This window comes from Hemiscyllium ocellatum, chromosome 6 (genome assembly GCF_020745735.1).
Source record: "Hemiscyllium ocellatum isolate sHemOce1 chromosome 6, sHemOce1.pat.X.cur, whole genome shotgun sequence".
Taxonomy (NCBI): Eukaryota; Metazoa; Chordata; class Chondrichthyes; order Orectolobiformes; family Hemiscylliidae; genus Hemiscyllium; species Hemiscyllium ocellatum.
Window position 1 is genome coordinate 2,115,789 of NC_083406.1, and position 17,045 is coordinate 2,132,833.

Below are 17,045 nucleotides of genomic sequence, written 5' to 3' on the forward strand. Positions count from 1 at the left end.
CGATCTTAACAGCAGTCGGGGTGGTGAGGAGGACCTGGAAGAGTCCTTCCCATCGAGGTTGGAACGCGAAGAGCCTGGTTCAATAAGTGGAACACTGTCAAGAGAGGGGAGCTTCTCATGGGCAGCACAGACTTAGGAGTGAAGACCGCACAAAATTTTAGTCAATGAGAGAACATAGGAGGACATGTCCTCAGTCACGTGGTGGAAGTGAATAAAGGAGGAGTCATCATTCAAAGTCTGCGGAAAGCTCGATCGTAGACAATTTCAGCTGAGGATAAGTGAGTTTTACCCAAAGGCGTGCACCGTAGTTGGAACAATACCAGAGGCAATAACCAGCCCAGGAAAGTCCTGTCTCAAAGTCAACTTGGCAAGTTTAGCTTTCAGAGTCTGGTTACCACATTCCACGTGCCCTGCGGCCTGTGGGCAGCGAATTCCAAAGTGGGACCAGAATACCTTTGTGGAGAAAGTAATCAATTAGAGCAGTGAGGCTCGGTATTGCTTGTTGTTTCGGTGGGTATTCGGAGATGGATGGTCGAATAACATTTAGTTTTAGAGCGCTCTGAATGGGTTCACAATCTGTAAGTCTAACATGGGAAGATGTTTCGGCCCATATATCAGGGTGGACTAAATCAAGGATATCCCAACTTTCATGGTGCAGGAGTGTGTCATTGTGAGAGGAAGGCTTTGTATAGTAGAGGACAGTCATCCCTCCTTGGAGTGTTTGCAGATGACGATAGCAGTGTGGGTCAGCCCTGGTGATTGCACGGTGGACCAAAGGGCCCGGGTCTTTAGCATGATGAGGCAGATTGACCTTCTGGCTGAGGTATCTGCTTGTTTCCACAGGTGAGTGGATATTTGAACATAATCTGCTTCACCCTCTGGCCCAGTGACCTTATCTAGGATCTGTATGGTCCATTCAGTACCAATCAAGTCCCTGAAAGAAATCTTCAAGGGATTGGTCTTGGTCTATCCGATCATAAGCAAGGGTGACATGATTTCCAGACCTTTGGGGGTCAAGGTCCAGTAACCACCATCGGGGTTTAGTGGACAAGTTCAACTGTGTCAGAATCAAGTTGGACACCATCAGGGGAACAAGCGAGTTTGACTTAAAAGACACACAGCAGATCTCATCCCGTTAGATTGCAGGATAATGTGGTAGTAGTCTCAAAGCGGTGGTCCAGGGAATAGTCTTGGAAATAGACCGGAACTGGATCAGAAAGTGGATAATGGTGGGTTTCACCTTGAAAGCCAGATGATCTTTTTGATCTTCTTAGAGATTGGAAGGTTCATTGTCGGATTTCACTGATGACATTGAGGCCCCCGTGTCGATTAGAAAGGGATACCATCTGTTTTCAACTTTAAGAAAGATTGTAGGTTCCTGCTTATGAGGCAGATTGTAAAAGAAAGTTACTTAGTCTTTGGGAAGACTGATTGTTTTGCTTCAGAGAGTGATTATATTTAGGGAGATTTTCCCAGCTATCATAGGGGTCCTGAGGGTAATGTCCATATGCCCTTCCATGGTTCCCCCTGTTGCCACCTTAGGGCAATTAGTGCAATGAAAAGGATGGCCACAATTAAAGCAGCCTTGGGTCGGGCAGTCACGAGCCCAGTGATATGGGATGTCACATTTGAAACAGCTCTGAGGGAGTCGTCTGGTGGGGACCCCTCTACCATGTCCACGACCGTGACCTCGAATGGGTGTAGGGCCACCACTACAACGCACAGGTAATTGGTGTGAAGTCTCCTCCTGGGCAACAAATTTATGTGGGTCAGACCTTTGCCTTCACTCTGATGTTTCCACAAAGCCTTAACAGAATGATGGAGTTAATTAGCATTAACGTCAACCCAGTCCAGATTATTTGTCTTGACTGCTGTGACGACAGATGGTGGCAAACAGTTCAATAACACAGCATTTAGCTTTGACAACATGGAAATTCAAAGCTCGATCCCCAGAATAGGACTCATAACATTCTTGGAAGCATTCAAGAAAATCTTCAGCGGACTCCTTACTTTTGAGGTGAAGTTCGGGAATATGAGTAAGGTCAGTAGGTTTTGCCAGTATGGTGGATGTAGAAGCAAGGATAATCAGCCATGACTGGATGATCTGAGCTACAGCATTAGCAAGGGCAGCAAAATCATTATGACCAACGCGTTCAGTGAAACAGGCATATTCAGTGCGGGTATCACAGCAGTGGAATGGACGATGGAAGAGGACTTGCCATCTGAGGTAGTTTGGGCTGAGGTTAGAAATAGGAAAGGTGAGGTCACCCTGTTAGGTGTTTTCTACAGGCCTCCTAATAGTCCTAGAGAAGTAGAGGATAATATTGCGAGGATGATTCAGGAAAAGAGTGAAGGTAGCAGGGTGGTTGTTATGGGGGACTTTAACTTCCCAGATATTGACTGGGAGAGCTATAGCTCGAGTTCATTAGATGGGTCGGTGTTTGTACAATGTGTGCAGGATGGTTTCCTGACACAATATGTCGACAGGCCAACAAGAGGGGAGGCTATATTGGATTTGGTTCTAGGTAATGAACCAGGCCAGGTGTTAGACTTGGAGGTAGGTGAGCACTTCGGGGACAGTGACCACAACTCGGTGACTTTTACTTTAGTGATGGAGAGGGATAATCGTGCGCCGCAGGGCAAGAGCTATAGCTGGGGGCAGGGAAATTATGATGCTGTGAGGCATGACTTAGGATGTGTGGATTGGAAAAACAGGCTTCAAGAGAAGAACACTAATGAGATGTGGGGATTGTTCAAGGAGCAGCTACTGCGTGTCCTCGATAGGTATGTACCAGTCAGGCATGGTGTAAAGGGCCTTGTGAGGCAGCCGTGGTTTAGTAAGGAATTGGAGTCCCTTGTGAAAGGGAAGAAGGCGGCATATGTAAAGATGAGGCGTGAAGGTTCAGTAGGGGCGATTGAGAGTTATAAGGTAGCCAGGAAGGAGCTAAAGAGGGAGCTAAGAGAAGCGAGAAGGGGACATGAAAAGTCTTTAGCTGGTAGGATTAGGGAAAACCCAAAGGCTTTCTATAGATATGTCAAGAATAAAAGGATGACTAGGGTAGGTATCGGTCCAGTCAAGGATAGTAGTGGGAAGTTGTGTGTGGAGGCGGAGGAGATTGGAGAGACATTAAATCAGTACTTTTCATCAGTATTCACTCAGGAACAGGACACTGTTGCTGATGTGAATATGGAATCACAAATAATTAGAATGGATGCCCTGGAAATATGCAGGGAAGAGGTTTTGGGAATATTGGAAAGGATGAATATAGATAAGTCTCCTGGGCCTGATGGCATTTACCCCAGGATCCTATGGGAAGCTAGGGAGGAGATAGCAGAGCCATTGGCCTGGATTTTTATGTCGTCATTGTCAACGGGAATAGTACCAGAGGACTGGAGGATAGCGAATGTGGTCCCATTGTTCAAGAAAGGGAGTAGGGATAGCCCTAGTAACTATAGGCCAGTGAGTCTGACTTCAGTGGTGGGCAAAGTCTTAGAGAGAATGGTAAGGGATAAGATTTATGAACATCTGGGTAGGAATAACGTGATCAGGGATAGCCAGCATGGTTTTGTGAAGGGCAGGTCGTGCCTCACAAACCTTATTGAGTTCTTTGAGAAGGTGACTAAGGAAGTGGATGAGGGTAAAGCAGTAGATGTTGTGTATATGGATTTTAGTAAGGCGTTCGATAAGGTTCCCCATGGTAGGCTAATGCTAAAACTTCGGAGGTATGGCATTGAGGATACATTAGAGGTTTGGATTAGGAATTGGCTGGCTGGAAGGAGACAGAGGGTAGTAGTTGATGGATTATGTTCATCTTGGAGCGCAGTTACTAGCGGTGTACCACAAGGATCTGTTTTGGGACCATTGCTTTTTGTTATCTTTATAAATGATCTAGAGGAAGGACTTGAAAGCTGGGTAAGCAAGTTTGCGGATGACACAAAAGTCGGTGGAGTTGTGGATAGTGGGGAAGGAAGTGGTAGGTTACAGCGGGATATAGATAAGTTGCAGAGCTGGGCGGAAATGTGGCAAATGGAATTCAATGTAGCTAAGTGCGAAGTCGTTCACTTTGGTAGGAATAACAAGATGATGGATTACTGGGCTAATGGTAGGCTACTTGGTAGTGTGGATGAGCAGAGGGATCTTGGTGTCCATGTACACAGATCTCTGAAAGTTGCCACCCAGGTAAATAGTGCTGTGAGGAAGGCATATGGTGTACTGGGCTTTATTGGCAGAGGAATTGAGTTCCGGAGTCCTGAGGTCATGTTGCAGTTGTATAAGACTCTGGTGAGGCCTCATCTAGAGTATTGTGTGCAGTTTTGGTCGCCATACTATAGGAAGGATGTGGAAGCTTTAGAACGAGTGCAGAGGAGGTTTACCAGGATGTTGCCTGGAATGGTAGGAAAATCTTATGAGGAAAGGCTGAGGCACTTGGGGCTGTTCTCATTGGAGAAGAGAAGGTTTAGGGGAGATCTGATAGAAGTGTATAAGATGATTAGGGGTTTAGATAGGGTAGATACTAAGAACCTTTTACCGCTAATGGAGTCAGGTGTTACTAGGGGACATAGCTTTAAATTAAGGGGTGGTAGGTATAGGACAGATGTTAGGGGTAGATTCTTCACACAGCGGGTTGTGAGTTCATGGAATGCCCTGCCCGTATCAGTGGTGAACTCTCCTTCTTTATGGTCATTTAAGCGGGCATTGGATAGGCATTTGGAAGTTATTGGGCTAGTATAGGTTAGGTAGGATTCGGTCGGCGCAACATCGAGGGCCGAAGGGCCTGTACTGCGCTGTATCCTTCTATGTTCTATGTTCTATGTTCTATGGGTAAGGATCTGTTGAATAAGGGCCCCAAAGGTCCTGGGCAGTGCCGTCAAACTTTAATGGTGTTTAGGAAATCAACAAACTGTTGAGGAATCTTGTGGCGGTCTGGCCATTACTGAGAATGCACATAATTTCATGGGGCTTCCAGGGACAGTAGACAAGGATAGTCGCGTTTTGACCGGCAGCACCAGTCTGTGGATTCGACAGTTCTCTTAAAGGGAACATGCTTGGAGCGGGTATTTTATCTCCTGAGTCCTCAGAAGAAGGACTCGGCGGGGTTTCTGATCGTTGTGGCATGGCACGGTAAGACATTTTAGAAGATTGGCGAGATTTTGATTTTTGTTGACTGAGAGTGTTCCAAGCTACAGAGACAGTAAACTTGGGTGGGGTGGAGGAGGAGGCATGGCTACGGCAGCAGTGTGTGTCTGAGGACAAGCTGCAGTTGCTGAACTAACAGTAATCGGACGAATATGAGAAGCAGCATTAGTGGGGGTAAATCCAGGTGGGAGAAATACAGAAATCGGTGCAACAGAACAACGGGAATTTGAGAATTAGGGGCAGCAACAGTTTGATAAGCAGGAGGTTGAACAGTCTGTGGGGAAGGGGTTAGGACAGGGGGCGCTTGACTTGTCGATCCGGCAGGGACTGGAATAACCAGGGGTGCATTAAGATTTGCTTGTGGATTAAGTGGGGGTGGGGAGGTGGTAAAGGAACATCAATCATCTAAATCTGAATTTTAATTGTCTCACACACCCAAACCAAGGCCAACCATCGAACTGCACAGTTCTTTTTGTTTCTGTGACGTTTGACTCGAGCGCATTTATTTTTGAGGATCTCAATAGATTTCATGGTACAATCATTAGTTAATTCACTTCCCAGTTTGGTGGCTATATCCTGCCATGAGTGCAAAACCAATTCTTTGTGTCCTTCACAACAGAATTCTCACCACAGTCCAATCAATTCTGTCGTTTTAGAGCCCAGGCTTCGTTGCCAAATCAATTGTTGGGCTGACTTAGCCAACTGAATACTTTTTAGGACCACCCAATGGCCACTGCTCTTCACCCAATGTCTTATTTAAGGCACCAGAAGGCTTTTGCAGGCTTTCAGACTTTTCCGGATACTTCTCACATAGTTCCACCAATGAAGAAGGTGGATCTTCCATCTTGTCTATATTATAGCCTATTTTAAACAACCTTCCTTTCATAATCCTGATTTAAGACCTTCACTGTTTAACAACCTGTCAACACACAACAAAATTAATGACTTCTGCAAACCCTTCTCAACTTTCCAAAACCCTCTTTAGTCTCATTATAGTGTATCGCCATACTTCCTTATTTCGTCTTTCACAGAACAATTTGGGAATCTATTTAGACAACAACAATCCGACCGAATCTGGGTCCCCGACTCCTTTTTTTTAAAGAGTCCCCGACTCTGTTTCAGATCCACAGGTTCCTCGACCTGTTACTGGGAGTCCCCCACCCTGCTCTTTTTTTAAAGAGAATTCTTACCAGGACTGAGACTATAGACAGCGAAGGGTCAAGTCAACCGCGACCTGAATGCGAGGAAAACCAAACGCGGAAAATCCTTCACGTGTGGTCGGCTGATTCCTCAACACTCAATAGTGGGGGACTCGAGGCTCTTACAGCACTGTTCACCATCTGTCTGTACCGAATCCGCATCATGGCAACCCCCCTCCGCCCCCGGCTGTCTCTCTCAATTCAGCTATCAGTCAATAAACACTCGATCGGTCCGGCTGTTTAAGACTTCACGCATTATTTTTCATATGGCTGGGCACCGATCGTCCAAAAACACCTCCGTGTTCCTCAGAGGAGCTGCGCTCATAGCTTAAAACAAATGTTTTTATACTTTTTTTAAAAGAAAGTTACAGGCCATAATCGTACAATACATTCAGACAATTATCAATCAATTAGAGTCATTGGGATGTACAGCATGGAAACAAACCCTTCGGTCCAACCCATCCACGCGGACCAGATATTCCAACCCAATCTAGTCCCACCTGCCAGCACCCGGCCCATATTCCTCCAAACCCTTCCTATTCATATACCCATCCAAATGCCTCTTAAATGTTGCAATTGTACCAGCCTCCTCCACATCCTCTGGCAGCTCATTCCGTACACTTATCACCCTCTGTGTGAAAAAGTTGCCCCTTAGGTCTCTTTTATATCTTTCCCCTCTCATCCTAAACCTATGCCCTCTCGTTCTGGACTCCCCAACCCCAGGGAAAAGACTTTGTTTATTTATCCTATCCATGCCCCTCATAATTTTGTAAACCTCTATAAGGTCACCCCCCAGCCTCCGATGCTCCAGGGAAAACAACCCCAGCCTGTTCAGCCTCTTCCTGTAGCTCAGATCCTCCAGCCCTGGCAACATCCTTGTAAATCTTTTCTGAACCCTTTCAAGTTTCACAACATCTTTCCAATAGGAAGGAGACCAGAATTGCACACAATATTCCAAAAGTGTCCTAACCAATCTCCTGTACAGCTGCAACATGACCTCCCAATTCCTGTACTCCATACTCTGACCAATAAAGGGAAGCATACCAAATCCCCCCTTCACTATCCTATCTACCTGCAACTCCACTTTCAAGGACCTGTGAACCTGTACTCCAAGGTCTCTTTGTTCAGCAACACTTCCTAGGACCTTACCATTAAATGTATAAGTCCTGCTAAGATTTGCTTTCCCAAAATGCAGCACCTCGCACTTATCTGAATTAAACACCATCTGCCACTTCTCAGCCCATTGGCCCATCTGGTCCAGATCCTGTTGTAATCTGAGGTAACCCTCTTCGCTGTCCACTACACCTCCAATTTTGGTGTCATCTGCAAACTTACTAATTATTCCTCTTATGCCTGCATCCAAATCATTTATGTAAATGACAAAACGTAGAGGGCCCAGCACCAATCCTTGTGGCACTCCACTGGTCACAGGTCTCCAGTCTGAAAAACAACCCTCCACCACCACCCTCTGTCTTCTACCTTTGAGCCAGTTCTGTATCCAAATGGCTAGTTCTCCCTGTATTCCGTGAGATCTATCCTTGCTAATCAGTCTCCCATGGGGAACTTTGTTGAGCGCCTTACTGAAGTCCATGCAGATCACATCTACTGCTCTGTCCTCAATCTTCTTTGTTACTTCTTCAAAAAACTCAATCAAGTTTGTGAGACATGATTTCCCATGCATAAAGCCATGTTGACTATCCTTAATCAGTCCTTGCCTTTCCAAATACATGTATTTCCTGTCCCTCAGAGTTCTCTTCAACAATTTGCCCACCACCGAGGTTAGGCTCACCGGTCTATGGTTCCCTGGCTTGTCTTTACTGCCCTCCTTCAACAGTGGCACCACCACTTTTGCCAACCTCCAGTCTTCTGGCACCTCACCTGTGACTATTGATGATACAAATATTTCAGCAAGAGGCCCAGCAATTGCTTCTCTAGCTTCCCATAGAGTTCTTGGGTATACCTGATCAGGTCCTAGGGATTTATCCACCTTTAACCGTTTCAAGACATCCAGCACTTCCTCCTCTGTAATCTGGACATTTTGCAAGATGTCACCATCTTTCTCGCTAATAGTTTTATTGAAAGCAACTCAGCCCAATGATATTTCCTGGAAACCAGCTTTTGTTTTCCAACACTCAAGTCACCCTTATCTTATGAATTGAGTCTTTGCAACTACACTTGAAGGTCAGTTAGGATGGCCAGTAGTGTCTTATCTAGTCTAGTTATTTCTATGATGTAAAGGAAGTATTGTCTGCTAATCTTTGTTGAGGGAGACTGTAGTTAGCTGAAAATGTGTTGCTGGAAAAGCGCAGGTCAGGCAGCATCCAAAGAGCAGGAGAATCGACGTTTCGGGGCATGAGCCCTTCTTCAGGAATTCCTGAAGAAGGGCTCATGCCCGAAACGTCGATTCTCCTGCTCTTTGGATGCTGCCTGACCTGCTGCGCTTTTCCAGCAACACATTTTCAGCTCTGATCTCCAGCATCTGCAGTCCTCACTTTCTTTTCGCAGAGTGTAGTTAGTCAGTTATGCAGGGTTAAAGCCACTTAATACAGCTTTTAGCAGAATTGTTAATTTGCAGCTTAGAAGCCATTTGTCATATTTATTGCATTGAGAAGCCATTTTATTGCCACCTAAGTTAGTAAAAGCTATATAGTTAAGTGGTTGTTCTTGACAACATTTGATTACCTCAGCCTGTTCTCAGATTTTAGATCCTCAAGTCCTGCCCTGATTTTCTCTCCCAAAATGCAACTTGCACATTTGCCATTAAGCTCTGGAACACATGGCCTGAAGGGACTGGGGAGCTCGGTTCACTTGAGGCTTTTGAATGGAGAGTATTTGGAAAGGCAGAATGCTTGGGGCTAAGCCACCTAATAGTTTTAAGAAAGAAATAGATTTCTAGAGGCCAAAGGTTTCAAAGCGAGAGAGTGGGAATATGATCAGATCGAGGGTCAGCTATGACCATGTTGAATGGCAAAGTATGCTTGAAAGACTAACTGGCCTACTCGTACTCTTTCTTTCAATGTTTATGTAAAAAGTCAAGGGTGCACCAGAAGTATGCATTCTAAATTGGGGAAAGGTCGGTTTTACAAATGAAATTAAGGAAAAGGAGGGGCCAATATGAAATCAAGAAGGTCAGTTTTATATACAGTAGAAGATATGTCGTTGATGAATTCTTTGCATTTTCTTCACAAAATCAGATGTTATATTTGAGGATCTAAGTGCCATTGTTTTCTTTATTCTTGTTATTTTCTGTTAATAACTTTAGGTGTATTTTGCCCCTAGTGCAATATTAGTTTCCTGAGGATATATCTGGCATACTGATCTCTTAAGACTGTAAGAAGTTAAGGCAGAACCAGACCATTCGGCCCATTTAATCTGCCATGCTATTCAATGAGATCATGATTGATTTAATAATCCTCAACTACACTTTCTTGCCCATTCCTCATAATTCTTGACTTGTTGATTTAAAATTCTGCTTATCTGAACTGTGAATATATTTACTGACTCAATCTCAACATCCATCTTTTTTTTTTAATTCACTCACTGGACGTGGGCAACACAGGCTGGTCAGCATTTATTGCCCAAACCAGTTGTCCTTTGAGAAGATGGTGGTGAGCTGCTACCTTGAACCACTGCAGTCCATCTGCTCTAGGTGGCCCCTTGGAGCAAATTCCAGGATTGTGACCCAGTGACCATAAAGAATGAAGGAAATCTCAGGATTATGTGTGGGTTGGAGGGAACTTGGAGTTGGTGGTGCTCCTCTGTATCTGCTTATACCTTAGATAGAAGTGATTGTGGGGTTGAAAGGTGCTGTTTATTGATCTTTGTTGAATTTCTGCAGTAATTATACAAATTACTTCTGCTGAGCGTTGATCTGAGAGTGGATGCTTATGGATGTGGCATGAATAACATCTTTGACACCTTCCATCACTTTACATATCAAGCCTAGATTGGGCAGTTGGATTTGTTGTTCTTACATATAGAACATACCTCTTCAATTTTCCACATTGTCAGGTGGATGCCAGCATTATAACTGTACTGGAACAGCTATGGAGTGGCAAGTTCTGCAGTTTTGGAACGCTAGGGCCTGTAGCCTTTGTAATATCCAGTGTCTCCAACTATTTCCTGAAATCATGGAAGTGAATCCAATTGGCTGAAGAATTCCAAAGGTTCACTATCTTTTTGAGAAAAGAAATTTGTCTGTATTTCACTTAAATGTACAAGCTCATATTCTGAGATTGTGCCCTCTTATCCTAGATTATCCCAGAAGGGGAAGCAAATTTTTCTCATCTGTCACGAGACCGTTAATCCAGAGCCCCAGTTAATGTTCTGAGGATCCAGGTTTGAATCCCATCACAGCAGACAATGGAATTTGAATTCAACAAAAATAAAATCTGGAATTAAGACACAGATGATGACCATGAAACCATTGCTAATTGTCAGAAAAATCAGTTCCTTACTGTTAACGCTGATGTGCTGTAATTATTCAGCATGTCCACCATTTCCTTATTTCCATTGACTACATCACTGTTATTAGCTTTCTAGAGATCCATATTGCTCCTGACTACTCTCTCTTTCAGTATGTAATTGTAAAAACTTTTGGTGCTCATTTTGCTACCTTTTTTTAAGTTTATTTTCATAGTTACTATTTGTTGTCCTTATTGTCTGTTTTGTCACCCTTTGCTGTATTTGGTCTTGCCAATGCGCCAGCATCTGGAGAAGGGAATTCCCTTAAAGAAATGACTGCTTTACCTTATGAGTCCTACAGTTGTTCCTTGATCCTGACTAGATGTTCTCGTTGTTTTTTCCTTCCCTGCCCACTCCCCCTTAACTTTTGTGGAACTGGCCTTCAATACACAATTGATATTGGAATACATAACCTCTGACAATCTCCCTCCTCAACTGACCACTGGCAAACTACCTGTTCCTGAAAGTCATGTTAGTATTTAGCATCAGTCTGTTTCTATTGCTATTCATGAGCAGAATCTTCTGCACTCCCTGATGACAAACATGAAGATGCAAAGGGCATTTCTTACCATACTTCAACTCTGTCACCTCTCCAATTACATCAGAGTTATGTCTGGGCCAGAAGGCCCAACTCCTATTCTGCCATTAGTGGAGAACCTTAAGTGGGCAATTAAGACCATTTTAATGGCAGCATCCTGCCAATGCTGGGCGAATCACCAATCAATTTTGCCTCATGTCACCATCAGAAAATATGAGACACAACAGTAGAAAGGTAGACAGTCAGGGTTACAGATCCTCCCTCTCTGCTTGGATTAAGCAAATGCAAGCAATCCTGTGATGCAGGACCCTGCTCTTCCACATGGCAGATGCTGAGGGCTTTTCTATTTTATAATTTGAAAAGCTGCCAAGACATTATTATTAGCAGGGATAGATACTGTTTGGTATGGAAGGAATGGGTTTCAGTTCTCTAACTCTAGCACAAGAACATAGAACAGTACAGCACAGGAACAGGGTTTTCCGTCCAACATGTCTGTGCCAAACATGATGCTATTCTAAACTAATCCCATCCACCAGCACATGGTCTATATCCCTCTGTTCCCTGTCTGTTCATCTATCTGTCTAAATGTGTCTTTAACATTTCTGACTGCCCACTTCCCAGGCACTTACCACTGTAAAAAAAAACTTGCCTTGCACACCTCCTTTAAACTTTCCCTCTCTTACTTTAAATCTATCCCCTGTGGTCAAAAGCAGCTGTTCTGATGGGACTGTACATTTGAACTGTGCTAGACCTTTTGTATTGGCAAATCAAAGAACTCTTGCTATAGTGAGGATTTTAAATTAATTATAGGTAGGAAGGATTTGATAAAGAGGAAATTTTGAGCTTGCAAAGCAAAAGGATATGGTAGCAATGCAAGGCAGCTATTTAGATGAACCACAAAGTGGGACATGAAGAAGATTGCACAAATATAGGAAAGCAGCAGCAAATATGAATAAATGGAAAACAGACAAAATTAATGGATCTTTTCTGAAATTAATGTAGTATTTGGAACAAAACTGTTATGCCTCACTGTGGAGTAATGCACTGGAAGATTCCTGATGAAGGGCGTTTGCCCGAAGCATCGATTTTCCTGCTCCTTGGATACTGCCTGACCTGCTGTGCTTTTCCAGCACCACACTCCCAACTCTAATCTCTCCCATCTGCAGTCCTCACTTTTGCCCACTGTTCCCAGAGTTATCATAAAGTTAAAGATTTTTGAAAATTTTGACAATTTCCCAGTTTGCCTGTATTTTAGTCCTGGATGACAGCATGGACCAGGTTTCTGTACATCATAAAAATTATTTTTTATTGCAGATAGACTGTAAATATGGTAAATAATAATGAACCATCTGCATATGCATGTACTAGTAAAAACTAATTTTATAAACTGTCCCTTCAGACAGGGAAAAAAAGGGTGTTTGAGACGGGGGGGAAAGACTGGATAGGTCCCTACCCCCAGGATTTGCTAAGGTGAACCATTTGGCTTATCAGGATGTTCAGATGTTCAATTAATAAACAACCTCTTTGATTAGTTGTGAGCATTATCATGATCATTCCTTCACTACCTTGCAGATAAGTTAGTTCCTACAACAAATGGTCTTGTATTATTTAACTAATAGTTTTGTGTTCTTGTGATTTTTATCTACAGCTATCAGCTCACAACTATGTCATAAAATAACTCACAGAGCAATATTTAATTATATATTTTTTAAACCTTTTTCTCTATTTCAGAGTGTGTGTGTGTGTGGAGTTTACACATTCTCCCTGTGTCTGTGTGGGTTTCCTCTGGATGCTCCGGTTTCCTCCCACAATCCAATGATGTGCAGTTCAGGTGAATTGGCCATGCTAAATTGCCCATAGTGTTCAGGGCAGTGTTGGTTGGGGGTAAATATAGGCTAGGGGATGAGTCTGGGTGGGTTACTCTTCAGAGGGTTGATGTGGACATGTTGGGCCAGAGGGCCTGTTTCCATAATGTCAGGATTCTATTATCATTCTTCATTTCATTAAAAAATTTCAGTTTTGCTCACTGCTTTGTTTTTCTTTCTTCTTCTCTTTCATTCTCCCACTCTATCTGTGGAAACGATAGAAACAAATAACAATTGATAGTTCATTAAACGGAAAAAAGGCAACAAATTACTTCCCATTTCTAAACTGACAGAAATCTGACTTGTACTTAGGCAGAAATCTGTTGTCAATGAGGTTCAAATTCAAGAAGGATATTTTGTCACCACTAAGCAGTCTTTAAATGGGTTACTTTTCCAGTTTTCCAGGCCACAATTACTTTGCAGTATTTAATATTTTGGCTTTGGGTCAGTTTTTAATCTGTATTGTATTAATGTGCATTTTCTGTAATGCATAAAGGATATCTTTGCATCATCCAATAATACCTATTGATTTTTTTTTCGCTGGCAGCTACTTCTAACACAACTGTGCATCTATCCACTGAATCTCCAAACTATACAGCTCCTGCACAAACAACCAGCAAAACAGAAATCGCTGTAACAACTGTGCTTCCAACTGGTAGAACAGCAACCACCAAATCTAGGAGTAGCACGGAAACTACTACCACAGCAGCTTCTGCTAATAGTACAAGTATGTATCTTTAAAGAGGATTAAAGACGAAAGTTTGGAGCTACACTCTTAATTAGACAAAATTGATTATGATAAAATTTTGGGTTTTTTGCCATTTTGAGTATTTTGTTCGGTGTGTAAGAAATGATTCCTTGGATATTGTTTTGTTAACAGCTGAAATATTGCGAGGGAATTTTGAATGAAGAGTGGAGTGAAAGTGAAAAACTTGTTTAATTTTTAAACCTGCTGTGTGGATGTTATGTGACAGCAGATGAAGTAGCAAGAATTGACTCAGTGATAAATATAGAACTTGATCCAGGCATTTTGCTGTGCTCAGTGAAGTAGCGGTGCAAGGACAGTGTGAATGGGGCACCGTTTTTGTTTCTGTCAAACAGACAAGTAAGAACATTCTGCATGAGATGATTGAAAGAAGTTTGGTCCTATGTTATTAGAGGCCAACATGGGAAGAGAATGTGCGTTGGTAGAAAGATTGGAGTCCAGGGAAAGGGTGGGAGTGATAGCGGCATGGATCTGACTTGTTTCAAATGGAGGTTTAAGAAGGATCCAGCCTCTCATTCAGAAAAAGTTTATTGTTGGCTGAAGCCCAGTGGCAGTCTCCTTACTGCCTTATTTTCCTTAACAAACCAACCTTGAAATGTGGACTTCATTGGTTCAGTCATTTAGAACATAGACATAGAATGTTACAGCACAGTACAGGCCCTTTGACCCTCAGTGTTGCACCGACCTGTGAAATTAATCAGATGCCCATGTAACCTACACCATTCCATTATTATCCATATGTATGTCCAATGCCCACTTAAATGCCCTTAACATCAGCAACTCTACTACTCTTGCAGGCAGACAAAAGTGAGGACTGCAATGCAGATGCTGGAGGTCAGAGTCTAAATTAGAGTGGTGCTGGAAAAGCACAGAAGGTCAGGCAGCATCCGAAGAGCAGGAAAATCGATGGTTTGGGCAAAAGTCCTTCATCAGGAAACTGATCAAGGGCTTTTGCCTGAAACATTGATTTTCCTGCTCCTCGGATGCTGCCTAACCTGCTGTGCTTTTCCAGCACCATTCTACTTTTGCATGCAGGCCGTTCCATGCCCCTACTACTGAGTAAAGAATCTACCCCTGCTATCCGTCCTAAATCTATCACCCCTCAATTTAAAGCTATGCCCCATCATGTTAGCTTCACCATCTGAGGAAAAATGACTTGCTGACAACCGTTTCTAACCCTCTGATTATCTTATACGTCTCGATTTAAGTCACCTCTCAACCTTCTCCTTCTCTAACAAAAACAGCCTCAGTTCCCTCAGCCTTTCCTCGTACCAGGCACCATCCTGGTAAATCTCCTCTGAACCATTTTCAAAGCTTACCGATACTTCCTATAATGTGGTGACACGAACTGCATGCAATACTCCAGGTGCAGCCTTATCAATGTCTTGTACAGCTGAAGCATGACCTCGTGGCTCCAAAACTCAATCCCCCTACAAATAAACACCAATTCCCCATATGCCTTCTTCAGAACCTATCAGCCTGGGTGGCAACTTTCATGAATTTATGCCCTAGACACCGAGATCTCTCAGTTCATCTACACTGCCAAGAATTTTACCATTAGCCCAGTACTCTGCATTCCTGTTCCTTCTTCCGAAGTAAACTACCTCACACTTTCCCACATTAAACTCCATTTGCCACTTCTCAGCCCAGCTCTGCATCATATCTATGTCCCTCTGTAACCCACAATATCTTTCGGCACTATCCACAGCTCTGCCTACATTAGTGTCATCTGCAAATTTACTAACCCATTCTTCTACACCCACCTGCAGATCATTTATAAAAATGACCAACAGCAGTGGCCCCAAAACAGATCCTTGCGGTAACTGAATTCCAGGATGAATATTTCTCATCAGTCACCATCCTCTATCAGCATCCAGCTAACCAATTTCTGATCCAAACCACTAACTCACCTTCAATCCAGAAATTCTGTATTTTGTACAATAGCTTACCATGTGAAACCTTATCAAATGCCCTTCTGAGGTCCACATACACCACACCAACCGCTTTACCTTCATCCACCTGTTTTGTCACCTTCTCAAAGAACTCAATAAGGTTAGTGAGGCACGACCTACCTTTCACAAAACCTTGTTGACTATCCCTATTCAAAGTTTTCCTTTCCAGATGATTAGAAATCCTATCTCGTAAGCTTTTCCAACATCTTGCCCAAAACCGAAGTAAGGCTCACTGGCCTGTAATTACCAGGGTTGTCCCGACTCCCCTCCTTAAACAAGGGAACAACATTTGCTGTCCTCCAGTCTTCTGGCACTACTCCTGTTGATAATGATAACAATTAAAAATCCTTACCACACCATTTCTTTACAATCTCGATGTGTTGTGAAAGCTGAATTTATTGATCTGAGTCACTGCTTCAGTTTTGGCTTTATGATCAGCCGTATTAAAAGAATTTGTTCAAAAAGATGCACAGCCAGTTTCTGTTAAACATCCTTCTTATTATTGCTGTTACTCTGTTGCTTTCTCAGGTACTGATATTTCTACGACTGCCTTGTCCATTGTTTCACATTTTGATATTGGAAGCTTTGCAGGCGGTACTGTGTTGGCTTTGGCTGTCATAGCTGTTTTCTACCTTGGACGAAGATTTTGCATTTCCAGAAGTGGCACTCGGTACAGAACAATGTAAGAAACCCATATCATGTATAATACAAATAGCGCTGTTAAAGATTTCTCCCTTCGCGTTGTTAAAAATTCCAACCTTAAGATGACTCAATAGCACAATAAGTGAGTATATGATTCAAGCTGCAGGTTCAATCACTGGTCTGTGAACTATAAGACCACAAACATAAGACAAAGGAGCATAAATTATGCTATTCAGCCCATCGAGTCTGCTCCACCATTCAGTGATAGTTGATATGTTGCTCAACCCCATTCTCCTGCTTTCTCTCCATAGCCCTTGATCCCCTTGATGCTCAAGAACCTACCTATCTCGGTCTTAAATATACTCATTGACCTGGCCTCCACATCCTTCTGTGGCACGAATTCCATAGATTCACCACTCTAAAAGGTCTTCCCTTTACTCTAAGGCTATCCCCTCGGGTTCTAGTCTCTCTTACCGATGGGA

The 17,045-nt window shown here is 43.1% G+C and overlaps 1 protein-coding gene across 1 annotated transcript in view; it reads left to right on the forward strand.

The window, feature by feature from the left end:
• tmem123 (transmembrane protein 123) overlaps positions 1-17,045 on the forward strand; it is a 31,889-nt gene that overhangs the window by 10,092 nt on the left and 4,752 nt on the right. Inside the window, exons 2-3 of the mRNA XM_060826448.1 lie at positions 13,751-13,930; positions 16,450-16,603. Coding sequence (XP_060682431.1) covers positions 13,751-13,930; positions 16,450-16,603 — 334 coding nt within the window. The remainder of the gene's footprint in view (positions 1-13,750; positions 13,931-16,449; positions 16,604-17,045) is intronic.